Source organism: Globicephala melas, chromosome 16, assembly GCF_963455315.2.
Source record: "Globicephala melas chromosome 16, mGloMel1.2, whole genome shotgun sequence".
In the NCBI taxonomy this organism is placed as follows: Eukaryota; Metazoa; Chordata; class Mammalia; order Artiodactyla; family Delphinidae; genus Globicephala; species Globicephala melas.
Window position 1 is genome coordinate 45,510,871 of NC_083329.1, and position 24,329 is coordinate 45,535,199.

At 36.3% G+C, this 24,329-nt stretch overlaps 1 protein-coding gene across 3 annotated transcripts in view; it reads left to right on the plus strand.

Moving 5' to 3' along the window:
- PARG (poly(ADP-ribose) glycohydrolase) overlaps window positions 1–24,329 on the plus strand; it is a 113,239-nt gene that overhangs the window by 51,401 nt on the left and 37,509 nt on the right. For all 3 annotated transcript variants that reach the window (XM_060286412.1, XM_030844064.2, XM_060286413.1), the window contains exons 9-12: window positions 6,458–6,615; window positions 14,063–14,142; window positions 18,687–18,747; window positions 23,519–23,594. In XM_060286412.1, the coding sequence (XP_060142395.1) occupies window positions 6,458–6,615; window positions 14,063–14,142; window positions 18,687–18,747; window positions 23,519–23,594 (375 nt within the window). The remainder of the gene's footprint in view (window positions 1–6,457; window positions 6,616–14,062; window positions 14,143–18,686; window positions 18,748–23,518; window positions 23,595–24,329) is intronic.

The following is a 24,329-nucleotide window of genomic DNA, read 5'->3' on the forward strand; positions in this document are numbered from 1 at the left end:
TTCTTCATAATTCTTTTCCTGTGTTTCTCACAACAGTACCTTGAATTCGCCTCTCATTTATTTCTAGGGCCAGCCCCCTGGCTACATGGATGCTAGCCAGGTTTCTGCTAACACTGTTGATCCACAGGGGCCCTAGAGACATTTTGGGCAGAGCAATTTCTGAATGTGTAGGATGGTCCCACACATTGCAGTGTATCATTGGAACAGCACAAAAAACACAAGCATAGTCATTGGGGCAACCAAAAGCCATGTCCGAATGCCTGAGTCCAAATGTTGAGAACCACTGAATGTTTTTCCGTGTGCCATGTTTGTTAGCATTATACTGTGATATTTCCAATTTTAGGTAACTATAATTTCACCTCATTAATTCACTGTGTCTGAAATAAGTTTTTCTATTGGGCAGAGAAAATATATTTTAAAACTCAACTTCTTGTTGTTTATGTTGGAAGTTATTTGCTTGCTTATGTTTCATGTTCATTCTTTTCTCTTTTTCTCCTTGCTTTTTTCCTTATGTAGTAAAATTTCTCACTACCTCTTAGGTTCTGCCCCTTGTGAAGCCTTTCCTACGCCTCCCAGCCAAAGTTTATCACTCCTGTAGCACTCGAATCATACTTATTATTATTAGCACATTATTTTGTAATTTATGTTTTTATATGTCTCCTCCCCTAGATTATATTCTCCCTGAAGGGGGATCATCTTTGTGTCCCCAGGTCTAACATAGTGCTTAATTAAATGCTTTTTAAATTCACTGTAGTTCATAATTAACCGAATATAGCCTTTACATAGGAATCACTTTCTCCTCTTCTCTTCCCTTCATGCTTTAGAGAGAAGGTTTCCCTATTGTACTTAATGAGATATGTATTCAAAAGCACCCAAGTTTGTAATCTATAACAAGTCAGTGGGTGGAACCAAAATCAGATTTGCAGCTCCCATCTCTTTTTCCTGGCTTAAAACAACTATGTCCTTCCATTAGTGTACTAATGGGAGAACATTTTAATTTTGTCCTCTGTCCTCGACTAAAAGGTAAATCTCTGCTGTGAAAGTTAACATTTCAATTTGTTATCGAAATATATCTTTGGCAAGTTAAATTGCATATGTTGTTATTTAATGATTTATCATATTAATGTTCTCTAGGCCAAATCTAAAAGGTAAATTTTAGATTTATAAAAATTAAATTAAAGGAAACAAATTTTGGACATGAACTTTTTGAAAGATCTTCATTCATGCTTTTTTAAATTACTTAATTTTTTATACAGCAGGTCCTTATTAGTATCTGTTTTATACATATTAGTGTATATATGTTAATCCCAATCTCCCAATTGATCCTACCCTCCCACTCCTTTCCCCCCAGGTGTCCATACGTTTGTTCACTACATCTGTGTCTCTATTTCTGCCTTGCAGACCGGTTCATCTGTGCCATTTTTCTAGATTCCACATATATGCGTTAATATACGATATTTGTTTTCCTCTTTCTGACTTACTCTGTATGACAGTCTCTAGGTCCATCCATATCTCTACAGATGACCCAATTTCGTTCCTTTGTATGGCTAATATTCCACTGTATATATTTACCACAACTCTTATCCATTCGTCTGTCGACGGGCATTTAGGTTGCTTCCATGACCTGGCTATTGTAAATAGTGCTGCAGTGAACATTGGGGTGCATGTGTCTTTTTGAATTATGGTTTTCTCAGAGTATATGCCCAGTAGTGGGATTGCTGGGCCATATGGTAATTCTATTTTTAGTTTTTTAAGGAACCTCCATACTGTTCTCCATAGTGGCTGTATCAGTTTACATTCCCACCAGCAGTGCAAGAGGGTTCCCTTTTCTCCACATCCTCTCCAGCAGTTGTTGTTTGTGGATCTTCTGATGATGCCCATTCTAACTGGTGTGAGGTGATACCTCATTGTAGTTTTGATTTGCATTTCTCTAATAATTAGTGATGTTGAGCAGCTTTTCATGTGCTTCTTGGCCATCTGTATGTCTTCTTTGGAGAAATGTCTATTTAGGTCTTCTGCCCATTTTTGGATTGGGTTGTTTGTTTTTTTAATATTGAGCTGCATGAGCTGTTTATATATTTTAGAGATTAATCCTTTGTCCATTGATTTGTTTGCACATATTTTCTCCCATTCTGAGACTTGTCTTTTCGTCTTGTTTATAATTTCCTTTGCTGTGCAAAAACTTTTATTTTTCATTTTATTATTATGTTTATTTTTGTTTTTATTTCCATTACTCTACGAGGTGGGTCAAAAAAGATCTTGCTGTGATTTATGTCAAAGAGTGTTCTTCCTATGTTTTCCTCTAAAAGTTTTAGTGTCCAGTCTTACATTTAGGTCTTTAATCCATTTTCAGTTTATTTTTGTGTATGGTGTTAGGGAGTGTTCTAATTTCATTCTTTTACATGTAGCTGTCCAGTTTTCCCAGCATCACTTTTTTTTTTCCCCCAATGTAACAGCTCCTTTACATTGCAGTGAAAATTGATTTGTATATTTTTTGCCTCTGAGTCCTTCCTTGTGGGATTTTTTTATTATTATTCAAACAGAAGGTCACAAAAATTGTAATCATCCTCATCAGTTCACTCAGTCCCATGTAATTAATTTTTTTTATCTTGATCTTTTGTTAGCACTTTTATGAATTCATCAGTTTTCCATTAGAGTTCTGAACATGCTTATTCATTCAGTTCAGCAGTATAGTCAGTTACCAGAAACCTGTACTTGTCAGAGTCTTTTCCATGACTTCCTTGAAGATGAAACCCTTTTATAGGAACATTTTTGCAAAAGCATCAGAGTACACCCAGAACTGTCTGTAAATGACAAAAGACTTAAAAATGACCATGGTTAAAGATTTGATGAAAGTTCATAATAATGCAGTTGACAAGGAAGTATAGTTATTTCTGAGATATACATTTTAAAGTAATAACTAGAATTATGACTTATAACATTATACCAGAACATACAAGATTTTTAGAAATTTCATGTAATGTCTGAAACATTTATATTAACATATTTCCATACAAATAACCCAAAGAAAGTTTAGTATTAGTTGTTTTATTTTTTTGTTTTTTTATACTGCAGGTTCTTATTAGTCATCAATTTTACATACATCAGTTTATACATGTCATTCCCAATCGCCCAATTTAGCACACCACCATCCCCACCCCACCGCAGTTTTCCCCCCTTGGTGTCCATACGTTTGTTCTCTACATCTGTGTCTGAACTTCTGCCCTGCAAACCGGTTCATCTGTACCATTTTTCTAGGTTCCACATACATGCGTTAATATACAATATTTGTTTTTCTCTTTCTGACTTACTTCACTCTGTGGGACAGTCTTTAGATCCATCCACGTCTCAACAAATGACTCAATTTCGTTCCTTTTTATGGCTGATTAATATTCCATTGTATATATGTACCACAACTTCTTTATCCATTTGTCTGTCGATGGGCATTTAGGTTGCTTCTATGACCTGGCTATTGTAAGTAGTGCTGCAATGAACATTGGGGTGCATGTGTCTTTTTGAATTATGGTTTTCTTTGGGTATATGCCCAGTAGTGGGATTGCTGGATCATATGGTAATTCTATTTTTAGTTTTTTAAGGAACCTCCATACTGTTCTCCATAGTGGCTGTATCAGTTTACATTCCCACCAACAGTGCAAGAGGGTTCCCTTTTCTCCACATCCTCTCCAGCATTTGTTGTTTGTGGATCTTCTGATGATGCCCATTTTAACTGGTGTGAGATGATACCTCGTTGTAGTTTTGATTTGCATTTCTCTAATAATTAGTGATGTTGAGCAGCTTTTCATGTGCTTCTTGGCCGTCTGTATGTCTTCTTTGGAGAAATGTCTGTTTAGGTCTTCTGCCCATTTTTGGATTGGGTTGTTTGTTTCTTTAATATTGAACTGTGTGAGCTGTTTATATATTTTGGAGATTAATCCTTTGTCCATTGATTCATTTGCAAATATTTTCTCCCATTCTGAGGGTTGTCTTTTTGTCTTGTTTATGGTTTCCTTTGCTGTGCAAAAGCTTTGAAGTTTCATTAGGTCCCATTTGTTTATTTTTGTTTTTATTTCCATTTCTCTAGGAGGTGGGTCCAAAAAGATCTTGCTGTGATTTATGTCAAGGAGCGTTCTTCCAATGTTTTCCTCTAAGAGTTTTATAGTGTCCGGTCTTACATTTAGGTCTCGAATCCATTTTGAGTTTATTTTTGTGTATGGTGTTAGGGAGTGTTCTAATTTCATTCTTTTACATGTAGCTGTCCAGTTTTCCCAGCACCACTTATTGAAGAGACCCTCTTTTCTCCATTGTATATCCTTGCCTCCTTTGTCATAGATTAGTTGACCATAGGTGCGTGGGTTTACCTCTGGGCTTTCTATCCTGTTCCATTGATCTATATTTCTGTTTTTGTGCCAGTACCACATTGTCTTGATTACTGTAGCTTTGTAAAGTGTAGTCTGAAGTCAGGGAGTCTTATTCCTCCAGCTCTGTATTTTTCCCTCAAGATTGCTTTGGCTATTAGGGGTCTTTTGTGTCTCCATACAAATTTTAAGATTTTTTTTGTTCAGGTTCTGTAAAAATTGTCATTGGTTATTTGATAGGGATTGCATTGAATCTGTAGATTGCTTTCGGTATGGTCATTTTCACAATATTGATTCTTCTAATATAAGAACATGGTATATCTCTCCATCTGTTTGTGTCATCTTTGATTTCTTTCATCAGTGTCTTATAGTTTTCTGAGTACAGGTCTTTTACCTCCTTAGGTAGGTTTATTCCTAGGTATTTTATTCTTTTTGTTGCAAGGGTGAATGGGATTGTTTCCTTAATTTCTCTTTCTGATGAGAGGTCTTCATTCATATTAACCAGTGTCTTATTTTACCTAGCTGAGTGCTCGATGATAAGATTTACATCCTCTAGTTTTCCCCAAGTGTTAGCTTTCAGCATTTCTCCTCACCAGGAGAACAAATAACTTATTATATTTTAAATTATACTTATTTAGTTATTTGGGAAACAAGAAATGTTTGTGTTTTAAGTCCATTAAGCCTAAAATCATTATGTGGATAACCTGGTAAATGGTAGTTAAAAACTCATTTCTTACTAAAACCAAGGAACAGTGTGCTTTAAGCCATTGATACTTTGTCACCTTTTCTAAACTCATGGCTGGGCTGTAAATAAATGTATAGGAAGGAAAATGAAGATCAATATGAGCTCTCTATTGCTTCTTTCTTAGAACTGGTGTTTGCTAAGGCCTAAAAGGAGAGAATTTTGTTTACCCTAATGAAAATAAATTCTTGATATTTCCTGTTTGTTTACTTTTGTATTTTCCCAAGGCAAATAGTTGAACTGCAAGTTTAGCATTTTCTTTTTCTAGCAAACTCTTATTCTAGCAATGATGTATGTTTTCTGTTAGAGAAAAGCTAATTGTTATAGTTGATTTGTCTTGCCTGCCTTTCCTCAGTTTCATTTTGAGTGTTGATTCCTTAGATGTGATCAGGACAGTTCTCTATGCATACTGTTTTGAATTAAAGTAGATATCCAGGATTCTTAGTTCTGACTTATTAAAGGGAATAGGAAAAGCGTCCCTAAATATTATGTTGGAGCATTTTGAAGCTTAACAACTGATGTAAATTGGCAGTTGGTCTTTGGCTTTCCCAGCATGACTTTAAAAACATACAGTTTAAACATTTAAAACAGAATAAAACTCACTGAACGCAATACTCAGGTCCTGTGGAATATACTAAAAATAAAAGGTTAGTCAGTTTGGGTTTGGTATAACTTGAGGACATTTCAGATGTAAAAAACTTGAGGGAGAAATGTCCTGCATCTTCCTTGACTTGAAATGATTATGTAGGAAATGCCTATATTCTTACAGGTTATACATAAATAAGTCTGTGTACACATGTTCCATTAATTGCTTTAATAAAATTAGATTTGGGTCTTATAAATTGTCAATGAGAAGTGTAATTCAAAATTAGAAGGAAAAGACTTATTTATTGAATTATTTTCCTTAGTTCATTTTCTTTAGGACTGAAATAGAAAAATTACTCTGTCCAATAATCTTTAATATAAGTGAGAACAAAATTTAGCATATGCAGTAGTAGCTAAACTCAACATTACATTTTTCTGTTCCATCCTTTGTTTTAATTTTTCATTACATGTGTAATGTGTTTTTATTTCTTACTTGCTAAAGGAATCTCATTTTTCATTAATACAAGTAATGTTTTGTGTTCTCTTCACTATCATTATTATTGATTAGAAATCTGCACTTTGTCAAACAAGTACATTTTCCCAATCATCCTTGATGAACTGCTCTTGACTTCAACAGTATTGCTGATTTAAGGATTCAAGAGTGGCCTGAAATTATTCCTACCTTAATTTAGCAAATGCAATTTGGTGCCTCTGCTTTTGAAATTGCTAAACTAATTATTGCTCTTCTTGTCTGTATTTGTGTTTCCTCTATCAGCCAATACCGCTCCTGAAACAGAAGATGAATCATTCCATCACAATGTCACAGGAACAGATTGCTAGTCTTTTAGCTAATGCTTTCTTCTGCACATTTCCACGGCGCAATGCTAAGATGAAATCGGAGTATTCTAGTTATCCAGATATTAACTTCAATCGGTATGTTTTCAGTGAACCCCTTTTTAACATTAAAATGGAGGGTTGGCATTGAGTGATTTGCCAAACATTTTATGTACAATTATCTAATTTAATCTTTACAATACAGTGAGTTAAGTGATATTTTTGCTATTTTGCAGGCAAGATAATTAAAGTTCATGGTTAACAAAACTTGCTTTGGGTCCAGGAGCCAGTAAGTCACAGAGCTAAAGTTTAGTCTCAGGTCTGTCTTACTCCAAGGCACATGTTCTTTCCACTCTGTCAGGTTGTCCTCCTCCTCTAAGTGCCCTGAATTCCTTATGCCTGTTCCGTGTGATTATTTAGTCACAGAACATTTGTTGTACATTATATTCTTTGTATGCTGAAATAATGTTAAAGCTGGAGTGAGTACGAGTACTCCTTTCTGTAAAGTGTGAGTTTAGAGTCATGAGACTGACTGTCTTATGAGACTTGAAAATACAGTTCTTAAGACAAAAAGCAAAAGTGAAAGTTGACTTTGACTTTTTATAGACATGATTAATTTATTAATCTAATATTTTTTAAAAGGAAGACAAAATAATGTTTAACTTATTTGATTAAAGTAATGTGTTGTGAAGGTTGATAAAGTTTTAGATTTTAACCATTTTCCCACATTATTACTTTCTCCATCATTTACACAAAAACATTGTAAAATCTTCTTGGCAAATGATTATTGTTTTTTTCCTCCCTCCAACCCCCCCCTCCACCCCCTATCTCTGTTTTTCACCTGAGAATTATCTTTATGGGATCTGTGAGTAAAATGTGAGGTTTTTCCCCCCTAATGTCAGGAGCAGGCCTTCAGAAAATTGTTCCAGTATATGCTCCTCTTTCCCAGTAGACTGTGTGTAATGTCCTCCTCCATTATCTCCCTCTAATCCCCATCTCCTGCCTCTGAGGGGTGGGGCAGTGTGGACAGGGTACAGAGAAGGAGATGTAGTGATGGAGCAAAGTCACATGACTTTGCTCAAAGTTGACAAAGTTCTGTTTGCTGTTCTGTTTTTGTGTTCAAAGTTGATTGGTGTGGTAATGCCACTTATTTTAGTTTACCTTTTTAATGTTGTCTCGTTAAAAACTTTATTTCTAATGAATTTTAGATGTGTAAAAAAGTTGCAGAAATAGTACTGAGAGATCTCGAATACAACTCTCCTTAACTTCCCCTTATGTTAATATTACTATGTAACCGTACTTTGTAACCATAGTAAAGTTATCAAAACCAGGAAATCAACATTGGTATAATACTGTTAACTGAACTACAGACCTTATTTGAATTCCAAGAGTTTTTTGGGTTTTTTGTTTTGTTTTGTTTTTTTGCGGTAGGCAGGCCTCTCACTGTTGTGGCCTCTCCCGTTGCGGAGCACAGGCTCCGGACGCGCAGGCTCAGCGGCCATGGCTCACGGGCCTAGCCGATCCGCGGCATGTGGGATCTTCCTGGACCGGGGCACAAACCCATGTCCCCTGCATCGGCAGGCGGACCCTCAACCACTGTGCCACCAGGGAAGCCCTCCAAAAGTTTTGTACTGTATTTTTCTGATCCAGAATCCTCCCAGTATCCCACACTGTGTTTACAGTAGTCCCCTCTTTTTTTTAAAAAGACCATTTATTTAATTTATTTTAAAAAATTTTTCTATTTATTTATTTATTCGGTTGTGTGGGGTGTTAGTTGCAGCAGGCGGGCTCCTTAGTTGCAGCACATGGTCTCCTAAGTTGTGGCATATGGGCTCCTTAGTTGTGGCATGCATGTGGGATCTAGTTCCCTGACCAGGGATTGAACTTGGGCCCATTGCACTGGGAGCGTGGAATCTTATCCACTACACCACCAGGGAAGTCCCTACAGTAGTCCCTTCTTATCTGTGGCTCGCTTTCCATGGTTTCAGTTACCTACAGTCAACCACAGTCTGAAAATATTAAATGGAAAATTCCAAACAATTCGTAAGTTTTAAATTGCACACCATTCTAAGTAGCATGATAGAATCTTGTACCGTCCCACTCCTTCCCATCCAGGACATGAATCATCCCTTTGTCCAGCGTATCCCACCTGTTAGTCACTTAGTAGCCTGACTTGGTTATCAGATCAGCTATTGAGGCATCGCAGTGCTTGTGTTCAAGTAACCCTTATTTTACTTAATAATGGACCCCAAGCAGAGGAGTAGTGATGATGGCAGTTGGGATATGACAAAGAAAAGCTGTAAAGTGCTTCTGTCCATGGAATTAAGAAGGAAAAAGAAATTTATGGTAGTTTTGCTGTTACACCTCAAACTGCACAAGTTATGGCCAATGTGTGTGATAAGTGCTTAGTTAAGAGGAAAAGGCATTAAATACGTACAATAGGATATTTTGAAAGCTAAAGACCACATTCACATAACTTTTATTACAGTATATTAGTATAATTGTTCTACTTTATTATAGTTATTGTTGTTAATGCCTTACTGTGCCTAATTTATAAATTAAACTTTATCATTAGGTATATATCTGTAGGGAAAAACATAGTATACATAGGGTTCCATATTGTCCAAGGTTTCAGGCAGCCACTGGGGAGTCTTGGATTTCCTACAGGTAAGGGGGGCTACTGTAGTTTTCTAAGTCTCCTCTACCCTGTTATTTCATTTTTCCTTTTCTTTCATGACTTTGACACTTTTGAAGACTACTCCTCAGTTATTTTGTAGTATGTTCTTCAGTCAGGTTTGACTGACATTTTTTTCACAAATGGAGTGAGGTCACTGAATTTTTGACAGAAATAGCAGAGAACTGATGTTGTGTCCTTTTCGGTGCATCATATCAGTGGGCTCTTTTTAAAAAAATAAATAAATAATTTTGTTTATTTATCTGTTTTTGGCTGTGTTGGGTCTTCGTTGCTTTGCGCAGGCTTTTTCTCTGGTTCTCTGGGGCAAGCAGGGGCTATTCTTTGTTGCGGTGAGCAGGCTTCTCATTGTGGTGGCTTCTCTTGTTGCACAGCATGGGCTCTAGGCACACGGGCTTCAGTAGTTGTGGCACGTGGGCTCAGTAGTTGTGGCTTACGGGCTCTAGAGCACAGGCTCAGTAGTTGTGGAGCGCGGGCTTAGTTGTTCCGCGGCATGTGGGATCTTCCTGGACCAGGGTTCGAACCCATGTCTGCTGTGTTGGCAGGCGGATTCTTAACCCCTGCGCCACCAGGGAAGCCCTATAGCCTCTTTTCGAATGAATCAGATTAATAGTTTTTTACATCATAGGTAGTCAGAAATTAGAATTATCCCTAGAAATAATTCTTGATCTGTAAGAATTATTTCCAGTCCAGAATGACCATGAGGGATTTAAGCTTGCAGTATCCTGGTAGCATTTTTACCAAATAAGAGTTTAAGTAGGTAGGTCTGTTGAAGGTTTGAAACCAGGCATGCTCTTGTCTTCCTGGCTGATGGATGTTCTTTTGGTCACCAGAACACTGAAAATTAATTAAGGCAGGTGAAACCTGTGGTAGTTTCCACAGTTGTTTTAGGGAATCCTCAACAGTCAGGATGTCTGCACTTGTCTCTCAGTGAGATGAATGTGTTTTCATAAGCCGAAAACAGCCAACAACCGCAACTATTCGTGATCATTGATGCTGTCTATTGGCAGCTCACTTTGATTTTCTATCTCTGGAAGTTTCTAGTTGGGAAGCTTCTATACTAATAGGTTCAGTGAGAGTAAATGACTTGTAGCAGAAGTGGGACTTGAACACTGTCTTCTGTTCAAACTCATTGCTGTTTTGTTATGTCTCACTTCCTCTCAAGAGCAAAATGCTCTGCGTGCACTCCAGAAATGAAAAACAACCAGTAATTCCCCTTTTTCGTGTGGCTTATGAAAGATCAACTACCTAATTTGATGAGCCATTTGGTAAGCAGATTATGGAGCATTTTGTTGTTGTCATGTTTTCTTTTTTGCATAATTGCTGTTTATGACTATAGTTTCTGCCAGTTAGGAGTTGTGTGTGTGTGTGAGTGTATTTAGTCTCCAAAGCCTAGCCAGTTGATTGAATAAGAAAAATAGTAAGAGTTTGTGGTGGCAAGCTGATGTCAATAAATTGAATAGGTCTTGCCTTTTTTATTTATCCTTGTGTTCTTCCAGCCCTGCTTAGTTATGTTAAATTCCCCTGACCTTTTCCCCTGCTTGCCTTTCAGGGCCTAAACATTCTTACAAAGGCTTCCAATGTGATTAGCATCGATGCTTCTGAGATTGCTTAGAAACTGATGGTCAGAGATTAATTGTGGGTTGCAGCAGTGGTCAGCCCAGGAGGCTTTTACATCTGTCTCTTCCGTGGATTGAAAATGCTGTCAGGGCCATATGGCACAGTGCTTCACAGAAAAGCCAAGAATGACTTTCTGGCTGGGTTCCGGATTATCATTTGCTTCCACTTTAAAGTGGAGGTTATAGTGCTTTAGGTTTGATTTACTGTATACTAATAGGATTAATCCTTAACTTGAAATCACATGGGAGTGTGTGTGTGTCTAGAATCCAATTCTAGTAATGTTATCAATATTCCATTCAGGGAAAGATTTTATTAAACTATGTTTCTCTTTATATGTATGGAAAGAAAAACACCAGTTAATAAGTAGCTGACCCTTGATTGACTTATTCCCTTGAAAATAAAAGTTTTGTTTAGAACAAGAGTAAGGTTGCCTAACTGGCTTTTTCTGTTTATTTTCTTTAATAATCTGTAATTATCATTTGGTTAAATGCTAAAATGTCTTCCCTATGTGTGGAGGGGTTATTATGGCCTAGTTTATGTGCATGTTTACATGCACGCCTGCTGACTCAAAATATGCCTTCAGGTATACATACCCAGGGATCCAGGGATTTCCCTGGCAGTCCAGTGGTTAAGACTCCATGCTTCTACTGCAGGGGGTGCGGGTTTGATCCATGGTCTTGAAACAGATCCCACATCACGTGCAGCACAGCAAAAAAAAAACAAAAAAACCCCCAGGACTTGAAAATCCAAATTAACAACAACAACAAAAAATGGTGTTGAGGAGTTAAAAAAAAAAAACTGGGATGGTGCTTGATTATTATGAGAAGGTCTCATTCTCTCTGAGTCTCTGTCTTTTTCTGTTTGTCTCTCTGCGTGTCTTTCTCTGCGAGTTTCTGTCTCTCATACCCTCTTCTGTCTTCAACCCAACTTCTGTCTCTTTCTCTTCTCTCTGTCTTGTCAGTCCCATCTTTCTGTCTCTTCCTTTCTCAGCTCTGTCCTCAGTCCCTTTGTCTATCTCCCCATCACCACCACCCCTCCCCCCGCCGCCACCCCAAACACTGTCCTTCAGATAATACATCACTCTTGTGGCTTTCTCTCATGCAGATTGCCTGTGTTTTTATGTTATTTTCACTTGCTTCCATACCAGAATAACTCATTTTATTTAGGTGGCTATTCGTGGTACTTTAAAATTTTACAAAGCGAAATCTGAGAATTGATGCAAAGATTTTAAACCTGCTTCATCTTGCCTTATTTTCTACCTCCCTGTTGTGTCCCAGACGCCACCCCACACACACTTCTCCATCAGGAAGATGGAAAGCATATTTGGTTGCATAGTGATTTGAAATTAGACTTGGAGCAATGAAGAAAGAGAATGCATTGAGATTCTGCTTGATTTGTACCTATAAGATTTGGACCTGTAAAATAAACAGTAGTGCTCATTTGTAGTGGGTGATAATAACAGACATACAATCTTTCCAGGAAAGTCCATATTGCTAAGGTAATAAATATGCAGTCCCAAGAGTCTCCTAAGGTTAATAATTTGCCATCATGGTTATTAAATATGTTAACTTTTATGTGATTTTATAAATAAATGATCACATGCTGAAGCTAGGGATGCTTTTTACATTTGGGGGAATTATTTCTTAAGGGCAATAGCCATTTTCACGCATTATGCAACAGCTCTATGAAGAGGAACTTTTTCCCCTTAATTGAGTTGTATAGTAAGTACATCAGTTCATCTCTAAAAAAAAGGTGATAGCTGCCTTTGTATTTATCCTGATTCCCTCTACTAAGTAGTAAACCTAGAAAGGGATTTTGCAATGGATCCCAAGGTATTCATTCGGTAAATCATATTTATTTGATACAGGATGTTTAATTAAACTGCCAAGTGGCTTCTTCATTTTGACTGTCATTTTGATTTAAACAAGCTCTATTCTGGCTGACATTTTGCAGAAGAAACTGAACTGAAACCTGTGTTTGCAAAGATTTTCTTTCAGCAGGCAGCTGGATTTTAAGAGTATTTGTTATAAACATTTTAGAAAATACAGTCTTTTAGATGAGAAAAAATTTTCACACAGGCACTCAAACTACTTTTAAACATTAATTAGATTTCAGATTGCGTTAAAATGCTTTCTGACATTTAGCGTTCTTTTCAGGAAATAAGTATTCATGTAAATTGTTTTCTCAGAAATTGACCCTGAATAAAGAATTTCAGATCATTGGAAACAGGATCATTTGAAATCTACATTTCCTTCCCTTTTCCTAATTCATTTCATTTGCTCAATAGGATTTTCTCATAGAATTAACTTTTCCCTCTCTGCATAGTTACATGAGCTTGTTTTTCTAATCATGAAAAATTTTACCCATTTCGGCACTTATTAAAGTGGACTTTTACTTGAAGGGTTTCTGGTTTTAGAGCAAGAGTATATGACTAGAAGCAGATGACTAATACTTCATCGTTTATAGCCATAGAATTTCTTTGCAATTTTTAAATACCTTTGTAAAGCTAGATCTTGTGCCTGAAAGCATGCTTTTGTGTTAGAAATCTTTTGGTGAACTACTTACTGAGGTCATATGCTTTCAAAGCCTTACTTTTCTTTCCTCAGGATAAATTGCATTATGTGTTACCAATAACAATGCCATGTCATTTCAAAGAAAACTAAATTAAGTAGTGCAAGTCCAGGTTGCTGGAAACTGGATGACCTAGGGTAGGCATTGTTTTGGTCACCATACGAAGGGTATATGTGTTTAATCACCAAGGATTGGTCAGTTCGCCAATATCTTGTCATACCTGCTTGTTGTTATCCTAGCTGCACCCCACCCCCAAACAGTCATGTGGATTTTTTTTCAGATACCATTTTCGTTCAATCATTTAACTACCTGGTAATATTATGAATTATATATAGTATTTGCCATGATCAAGCATTAACTCACTGGCCTAATTGACTTTGGGGGACCAGATGGTGCCCCACAGAAAGATAGACTGGAGGAACGTGGTTGTTAGAGAGTGCCATCTGACATGGACAACTTTGAAGAAGCCTGGTTCTAGTTGGTCTCAGTCCTCTTCAGATTCTGTTTGAATCCAAACAGTTTCCCAGTTTTCTGTCGTTACAGAATTGCCTTCTGGAAGAATTACTTCTTTTATTACTTGGTAGCAGTATAGATTTAGTTTTCTATGAATCATTAAGGCATTTAGAATCATCCTTACCCTCTTTTATTTTCCATCTCTTTCAGGTTGTTTGAAGGACGTTCATCAAGGAAACCAGAGAAGCTTAAAACACTCTTCTGCTACTTTAGAAGAGTCACAGAGAAAAGTACATTCCTTTCATTCTTACCGTAATTTTTGTCACTGAGGGGGACAGTTCAGACAGGTCAAAAACATTTTGTGTTTAAAGTACACTTTCCTCCCCAAACCACATTAAAACAATAATAATTCAATATCTAGATTTTATGCATTTGTTTTGTGTATATGTAAATGTGTGCTATGAATGTGTATGGGTTTTATATACTCTGAAATTAGACTAGCGTAACATACGCTAGTGGATGTTCATGAATAAAAATAGTAAATTAATACTTTCGAAAGAAAGTATATTGACTGGGAGATACATTTTAGATATTCTTTATTTAAAGAAACATTGACTATTACAATTAGTTTATTTGCAGAGGTTAACCAATTCATTGCCTTCCTACCCATCCCTCTCTTTTGTGCCTCCTTCAGCCCTTTGTAGAGTTCTTATAAAACAGTGTTTGTACTTAGAGTTTACATGTCTTTCTTCCTCTGTTGGACCTCAGCCAGCCATCTTCTTTTCCCAGAGGTTAATCATAGCACCTGAGGCAGTAGTGGTAAATGTCTAGCCAATGCTGGTAGTGACCAGCTAATATTAGATGGGTGTTGCCACCCTTATCCTAGGAGCTGGGTGATCACAGACCCACAGACAAGTTTCTTAACATCTCTAAGCCTCAGTTTCTTCATCTGTAAAATAAAAGAATAATGATAACTTACCTCATTGGGTAGTTGTAAATACTAAATCAGAAGTTACATGCTTAATAAATGTTAGCTATTATCATGGGTAGCCTTTCCTGCAAAGTAATTATAAAGGAAGCCAGAACACCTCAAAAGTTTGCTTTTGCTAAGTAGAACAGGTCAAGTGAAATGAGTTCTTTTCAGTTCTGGTTGTCCAAGTTGTGGGATTGTCTTAAAATACATCACTGAATTATTTTAAGGTCATTTTTCTCATATCCTTCCCTTAGTAAGTAATCTCACATCCTAGTGTACTTGGCATTCTTTTCCTTTTGAATGTATTGCTATTGGACATTGTACAAATTTGGGGGAAAGAAATCAATAATCAGGATTTTGATAATTTAAGGGGAAAATTCATAGGCTTCTTTTGATAGAGGGTTATTTTTTTTTCCTGTTTTGTTTTTTTTGTTTGTTTTTGTTTATTTGGCTGCGTCAGGTCTTAGTTGTGGCACGTGGATCTTTGTTGCAGCATGCAGGGAGTTATTTCTTAGCTTATCATTTTTTGTTTTGTGCTCTGTACTGAATGAAATAGTAAGGAAAGAGAATGCTCACTGGGGCTTATGAGACATGAAACCTAATTAGAATTTGTATTAATTTGTTAGAAAGATGAGTATATATTTTGCTATTCTAAATCTAAATAGAATGAATTCCATTACTGTTTCTAAGTAATTCAGGGTTTACTTTTGTGTCCCTGAAGTCAAATCCTGCATGTCTGCTCTAAAAGCCAGCTTGCCTTTCCAAATTTTAGGATTTTAAACACTTTGAGAGAAGAAGCTAAAATTTTGTTTTTTCAACTAGAAATTTATAAATCATCATACATATTTTTTATTTATTTATTTATTTTTTCATCATACTATTTTTTTAAAATATTTATTTATTTATTTGGCTGCTCTGGGTCTTTAGTTGCAGCACGTGGGATCTTTGGTTATGGCATGCAGGATCTTTGGTTGTGGCATGTGAGATCTTTAGTTGTGGCATGCAGGATCTTTAGTTGCAGCATGCGGGATCTAGTTCCCTGACCAGCATCGAACACTGGGCCCCTGCATTGGGAGCACGGAGTCTTAACCACTGGACCACCAGGGAAGTCCCTAAATCATCATAAGTATTGGGAATTAGGCTGAAAAAATAAATTGTAATTAGACGTTTTATTTTCTGACTTTTTCACTGTACATGGTAATTTGGTTCTTTGTAGAAATATAGTAAGACATACTATAGGTTTTTAGGATATAAAGCTACAGGCTTAAGGAGGAAATACTAAATAGAATAAAAGAGGTTTTCAATTTAATAATTACTTTCTATAGAATGTTCTAGAGTCTACTGAATAGAAACTATAGAAACCTATTTAAAGTACCATATTTCATCAACTCTAGGACATGATATATGGTAAGAAGTTTCATTATGTTAGGTACCACTACAAAGGAGAAAACACTCAGGATGGGGAGTTGTAGGAGATATCTCTTACAAAGCTGGTATACCAGAGGTCTGTACCCTTAGTCTAAGAATAAGTGAGAAATTAACTTGGCCATGCAGAAAGGGGACAACAAAGAAACTGCAAGTGTCAACCTAGGTAGAGAGGGCGCCCAAAAAATCTTCCCTGAGAATTTGAACCACGAGCCGCAAGTCTGAGGTCTGAAGTCATATTACCAGTGTGATCCACAGAAGCCTGCAACGGAAGATTTAATTCAGACTGATTTCAGGTTGGTGGTGGCCCCAGATGATGGTAGAAGCAGATGCATATCTTCTCTGGAAAAATTCAGCTTTAATGCAGACCAATAGCAATGGCTAGATACCTTTGACTATGTGAGATATGTCCTAGTTTCAGAAACTTAATATGTGAAAAATATGCTTTTTAGAATTGATAAAATATAATTTCATCAGGACCACCTTTTCAAGGATGTCAGTATATATTTTATATTTGTAGTGAGGCTCTTGAGACTGAAAGATTTTAAAGAGCTTTCTGAATTATTTTCAATATAATTTTAGATAAAACTATCTTATAAATGGAATATTTAAAAAGTGATGGCTTGGGACTTCCCTGGCGGTCCAGTGGTTAAGACTCTGCACTTCCAATGCAGGGGGTGTGGGTTCAATCCCTAGTCAGGGAACTAAGATCCCACATGCTGTACGGTGTGGTGAAAAAATTAAAAAAAATAAAAGATTTAAAAAAATTTTGGATGATCTTAAAACAAAAAAGTGATGACTCATATGCAGTATATATTGTGATTTTATTAAAGGAAATATTTGATTAACCAAAATAACCTATTCTGGTGTGAAAGGTGCCTTTCTATGGAAGAAAGGTAGTAGGCATGTTCTCAAGGGTTTTTTTTTTTTTGTTACTAATTATATCTAAAGAGCCATGTTCTTCATCCTTTTCTCTTGCTTTGCCAGAAATTTTCATTTTTTAATTTCTCTTGGTCTCTCCTAGTATATATGAGAGACATTTAATGTTCTTACTTTTCTGCTAAATTATTGAATGATGACACAGACATTAGTTTCCTATTAATAGAATTGCTTCTCTAGTGTTTGAATTATTTGACTTGTGAATTTTAACTATGCTATCCATTTGTCTTAAAGAAAGTTAGACATCTAAAGAATATTTTGTAACTCACGTTAACAAAATTCTGTTTTCTACTGTAACTACTCCATATGATTTTTGGATTGTTGCTGCTTGTGACTGAGAGCAGAGAAATGTGGAATCATCCGAAGGAATGAAATGATTGCCAAGCTTTCACTGGGACTCTACCACCATTATCACTAATAGTTCCTGACATAGTTCTCTCTGCTTAAGAGCATTTTTTTTTTAAACAGAAGAAAACAGAAATGGCCTGGCCTTTTTAGTTTGTTCTTTGATTTGAATCAAACAAATTTCTTTTGGCCAGATGATTTATTTTTTGCTTTTGCCACTATTTAAAAAAAAAAAGTAAATCTAACAAAAAAGGATCTGATCCTCTAAAATTTACTGCATTTTGATCCTCTCATATCTATTGCTCCTTGAAAACTATGTCATCATTCTTCTCTAACCTCTTAGAATACAGTAATTCCTCCTTCTGGCAAAGGTGCCTTTAAATAGAGCACTTGCGTATCATCTAAGCCCTGGGTTTAGCTGTGTCAACCTCAAAGGACATGCCAGCAATTTTCTTTTTTAATCTTAGACATATTATTTTATTATAAAACACATAAATGTGTATACATTTACCAGTCTTTAGGTGTAGGGTTAAGGCTTTTTTTTTTGAGGAGTTTACAAATTAAAAGTTAGTTTGTCTTTGTTGTATAAGCTATATCCATTGTGCATCCTTTTTTCCCCCAAGGATTTTTTTTTTTTTTTTTGGCGATACGCGGGCCTCTCACTGTTGTGGCCTCTCCCGTTGTGGAGCACAGGCTCCAGATGCGCAGGCTCAGTGGCCATGGCTCACGGGCCTAGCCGCTCCGCGGCATGTGAGATCTTACCGGACCGGGGCACGAACCCGTGTCCCCTGCATCAGCAGGTGGACTCTCAACCACTGCGCCACCAGGGAAGCCCCCCACCAAGGATTTTTTAAAAGTATGTTCAGTTTGGAAAACTTAACCAAAAAGTACCAGCATGCAAATCCTACTGTCGTGCTGTTTTCTGTATAGTTTTGTGTCTTAGGGAGGGCTTATTTACTATTTTGTAGAAAGAATTCCTATTGTAAGGATAATATTATTTTAAATCAATCTTCTGTTGTATTCCAGCACCAGGCTTGGTTTTTCCTGATTAGCTTTACAGCCAGTGTTAGACCCATTCTTTTACTGAATATATATAATCTTTTCAAACTCAATACTTATTTTGGGTGTGTTTCTCTTTTATTGCTTTTGTAGAACCTACTGGGTTGGTGACATTTACGAGACAGAGTCTTGAAGATTTTCCAGAGTGGGAAAGGTAATAATAATGTAAATAATCCTGGAATCTTAGAATTGGAAGGACTCTTGCACCATGAGACGATTGTATTTTACAGCCCCTGAAAAGATGGTTTCCCAACTTCCTAATTGCCCTAGTACCAGGGAATTTCTTCTTAAAATGATCAATTGATAGCTCTCATTGTTAGAAAGGTCATGCCTTTTGAATCAAAGTCTGCAACCCTTTCACTTCTACTCTTTTGCCTTAGTTTTATCTTCTGAAACAAAGTCCTATTTAGAATTAGGAGTTTTCTGTGTGAAGACACTAACATTAAACACCAATATTTAACGTTCCTCCTTACCCTTGGTTTTATGGTTAATGTTTGTATTTTATTGCTTTTCTTTCTGGGGGACAAGATTAGGAAGTTTTATTTTTACTAAACTAAAATGTAAATCGTAGTTACTTAATATTTGTCTGAGTGACAAGAGTTTTGAAGTTTGGTTGTCAACATGTACTATTGGCAATTTTGTGGAAGTTGCTAATTTACTAGGGTTTTTTCTTATTTACCTGCAAATACTGAGGAGAATAATAAGCAATCTGAGTTTATTCAGATATGTAAGTTCCTTTAGTGCCTTGAAATAGTCAACACATTTTCTAACCTGGAACAAATTCCCAAAGCACTTAGAGAAGAATGTATCTACTGTTTCAGTGCATGTGACGACATGATTAAACATGCTAAATGCATATTTTGGATGTGCATTCATGTTAATCAGTGCCTCTTCATTTTCACTTTCTAATATTTTTTATTGTAGTTTGTAATTGTTTTGTTTAGAATTAGTGATGAAAGGCACTCACTCTTAAAGTAATTAACTTGAGAAAGCACATATGCTTAGATGGCTTTCCTGTGTTTTCATCCATCAAAGATGTTTATTTGTGAGGTGGAGGAAAAACAAACTTACTTTAGGAGGCTGACTCCATGGCTGAGATGATTATTAGCAGAGGGAAGTGGATAAAAGATTAAGCAACCAAAAGAAAGACAAAAACAAGAACAAAATTGAGTCAGAAAGGAAGAGAAACATGTACAGCATTTCAGAATCATGGTATATTAGAAATTAAAGGGACCCCAGGAAGTCATCTGGTCCAGCTGCCTACTAAAGGTAATCAGCTCTGTAATACCTATAACAGATGGAGACTAGGCAGCCCTGGTGATGGGAAATTCACTGTTTGGCCGCAGTCTATCCCACTGTTGGCTGCTTGTGTTATTGTCTAATACTTTCATTTACTAAAAAAAGTCTGTCTTCCAAAAATCTCCCCACCCCGCCAAATCCCATTCCTTGTTCTTCCTTCTGGAACTACAATCAATAAAACTAATTTTCTTTAAGATTTGACCCTCCTTCATGTATTTTAATGCTTTCTTGATCCACCCCCACCTCTAACAATACACACAGGTCCATACTAAAGTACTCATTTCTTTTGTTTCACATATAATATGGATTGTAAACCCTTTAACTCAGCTGTTGATGTATCCTAGGCCATTGGTCCCTCTTAAAATATGGTGCCTAGAACTAAAGTAACAATCTGCTGTGTTATCTGCCCAGAGTAGAGTACAGAAGTTTGCTTTTCTTAGCTCTTCTATTAGTCTCTAATAGGAACACAGATGTTTTTGTTCATGTTGCTTTTGTGTAGATTTTATAGATCATTCAGAGGGATTGTTTTTAATTCAGCTCAGGATCTCTAATCTGCATCTGGCATTCATTTGGCACTAATGTGAAAGGACACCTATTTGTACACCATCTGGGAGAGAAGGGATAGGTCAAAATGCAGAGATTGGTGAGGCTGCTATGTCAGTAAGATAATTTTGCTCTTTAAATAAGATCTAGATATTCCACTTAACCTAGATAGGCAGAATTTAACTTGAAACTTTTCATACTTTTTTTTTTTTAATTTCATTGATCTCTTTTTTGTTTTAGCTGCTTCTTAAGTGAGTTGCAGAATGCAATTAAAATCCATCTCCCAGATTCCACAGAACCAGAAACATGTGTTCACTTAAAGAGAGAGGATGAAGAAGAGATGAGGATTGTTGGTATTCCCAAGAGTAAGGGACTAAATGGGTGCCAGGAAATTGGAGGCTTTTCTGAGTTTCAGGATTCTAGCATTATAGTTAACCCTGTGACTATCAATAAATACCTTAGCCAGGCTTAGTTAATCACAGAGAACCAGAATAATCTGTCTTTGATTCCTGGGGCAGTGGTATGAAGAATTTGCTGGGGCCAGAAGGGGAAACCTATTAGGAAGTTGGAGGATGCTTATTTTAAAAAAATAGTTTCTAGCAATTTCCTAATTTTGAGAAGTGTACTATAAGGTGACAACTACAGTCACAGAGAATAGTTGACAGCAGATGAGACTTCTGGATCATGCTTCTTTATCTTCTCAATAGTATCCTCACAGGTAGTCTCCCCTGGAATAAAATAGCTAGGAAAGTAGGATGCTGCAAAAAAGGGAAGTTAAAAAAATCAAACTTATGGTACTAACTTTCTCCAAGAGATTTAGAAAGTAATTTTTCTAAAAGCATAGCTTACTGGTTAAGAGCTTGAACCATTACCTTAGGCATTCTGGGTTCAAATCTTTGTTGCTTCATTTACTAGTCTTGGACAGGTTACTTAAATGCTTTTTGTGCTTTATTTTCCCATCTGTAAAAGGAGATAGTAATAGGGATGTTGTGAAGATTAAATAAGTTAATACAAATAAAGCTTTGAGAACAGAATCTGTACTGAATTATTTTACCTTCTGAGTAAGGTCAGTCTGTTGGACTGGAGCTTTACCAGAAATGTATTTGGACTCATTGATACCAGGATAAAAGCAAATCCCAATAAATAAAATAGTGCTTCCCAGCTAAATTTTTTTTTAATATAATTGTTTTAAAAAATATATAATTCCCCTCCCTCCAAAAATTCATGCCACTCTGTTATAAGTTAGGGGTTTGCTATCTGTTACATTCTATTATAATTTATTTATTTTTATTCAGTAATTAATCAGGAGAAAAAAATCTAAGGAAAAAATGTCATCATCAACTGCTATTAATAAAAAGGAATTTTTTTTTAATATGATTTAAGCAGGTAAACACTGTAGGGCAGGAAAAAGTTTTTCCTCAATCCTCTTAGGGTCCCTGGCTGGGTATGAAAATTAAACTAAGATTAACAGGAGAAAAGCATAAAAATTTATTTTATATAAGTTTTGCATGATACAGGAGCCTTTATGAGGAAATGAAGACCCAAAGAAACAGATCTATGTACTTTTATGCTAGGTTTGATGAAGAATAGACGAGGAATATGATATGTAAAAGAGTATGAGGTGATTGAAGTAAACTGGGGGAAACAGCAAGTTCTGGTTGTTGGAATTCTTCTTGGCATCTTTTTGTCTTCAGAGATAATAATGCTCCTTTCCTCCAGGTATAGGTAGGGTCCCTCATGTGAGGGTTTTATGGCTTGTTTCAGGTAAGACGGGGGAGAGGGGGAGGAGGTCAGAGTGACCTTTCTGCTTCTGCCATTTTCTCAAACTTCTTCAGCTTAAAATATTCACTATGCCAAGATGCCAAATTTGGGGGTGGTTTATCTGAACCCCATAAACACCTCAGTGACCATGGTTTATGAAAAGGAAAGAAAATAATTGTGACTTACAGGTACTAGACTTACCTATCAATTTTATTAATATAAAAATACCATAGATCAGGATTTCTGTAGCATGTATTTTCATCAAGACACCCCACACACATATACGGTTTCCAAACTAGTGAAAATAGAGCCCCTCTGAGAATGATATATAATTTTTTGTAAAATTTTTCTATATTTTTCCTTAGGTTGCCAACTCTAGCATAATAATAAAATTTAATAGATCTTAATTTTTAAAAATATTTTGAGAAGGTTTTCAACTTTTAAAGAGGAGAAACTTAAACTGGTGCAGCCACTATGGAAAACAGTATGGAGGTTTCTCAAAAAACTGAAAATAGAATGACCATATGACCCAGTAATTCCACTCCTGGGCATATATCTGAAAAATAATTCGAAAAGATACATGCACCCCAATGTTCTTAGCAGCATTATTTATAGTTGCCAAGATATGGAAGCAACCTAAGTGTCCATCAACAGGTGAATGGATAAAGAAGATGTGGTATATACGTACAGTGGAATACTACTCGGCCATAAAAAAAGAACAAAATTTTGCCATTTACATCAACATGGATGGACTGGGAGGGCATTATGCTAAGTGAAAGAAGTCAGAGAAAGACTGTATGATATCACTTACATGTGGAATCTAAAAAGTACAACAAACTACTGGGTATAACAAGAAGGATACTCACAGATACAGGGAACAAATGAGTGGTTACCGGTGGTGGTGGGTGTGGAGCAGTGGGAGGTACACACTGTTGGGTGTTATATAGGCTCAAGGATGTATTGTACAACATGGGGAATGTAGCCCATATTTTGTAATAACTGTAAATGGAAAGTAACCTTTAAAAATTGTATAAAAATATTTTAAAAAAAGAGGGGAAACTGATACTTTGTAGGGGCAAAACAATTTTCAAAACAGTATGTTGTCCCATTTTAATTTAAATATTTGTATTTATATATTTGAATAAGAAAAATTTGGGGAGACTATCCCAAGAATGTTGAGTAAATAAGCATCTGTTTCTCACTTTTGAGATTTGGAATAGTTTCAGTTTTTCTTTTATAGTTAATCTGTATTTTCAGACTTTTCTGTAGTGCAATACTTACCATTAAAAAAATAAATAAGGAAATACCTTTTTAAATCCTAGATGTGAAAAACTCCTGACTCGATTGCATGTCACTTACGAAGGAACCATAGAAGGAAATGGTCAAGGCATGCTACAGGTAGGAGAATTACAGCAGTGGGGGCATGGGGGGATGGGACGACTGTCTCTTGTCAAGCTTCCGACAGCAAAGGAAATATGAAAAGCTGTTTATTTATCTTCTAAGCTGATGTAATGCAATGAAGCATAATAGCAGAATGGAGAAAAACACCAAACAGATCACCTTGACAGCCTTGGTAATACTTTTATCTGCCGATATACGTTCTCTGTTTCGTACGTGTGCCTCTTTAAAAAGCCTTTGACAGAAAATCCAAGATCTGGACAACATCAGGCCTCTTGGTTCAGATATAGCTTGTAGATTGACAGTGGAGGAAGTTGCCAGGGTATGGTCTTGACAAGCTGTCACCAGGCAATTTTGTTCTCTTTCTTTAAAGGCTCTTGCTCTGCCCTAAAAAATGACCGGCTTGAGATGTTTTTCTGTCACCAACTTTGTTTGGGTCTAGGAGGCAGACATCTAAAACGGATTGATAAGAAAGTCCTCTCTCCATGTGTAATAGTTTTAGGCACATGAGCCAGATATACTTGCCATCTCTTCCCTGTTTTAGAGCAAGTAATTTTGTCCATCTGTCAATCTTTGTTATTAATCTATGTTCCTGCCATTATGTAAAAAAAAGTATTTTGGAAAAAGGAGTTAACAAATAAAACACTGTATCTGGCTTTAACTTGTAACACTTAACCTGAACATGTGCTTTCCTTTTGCTTCATAGTGATCTTTTAAAAAAATCACTAATCAGAG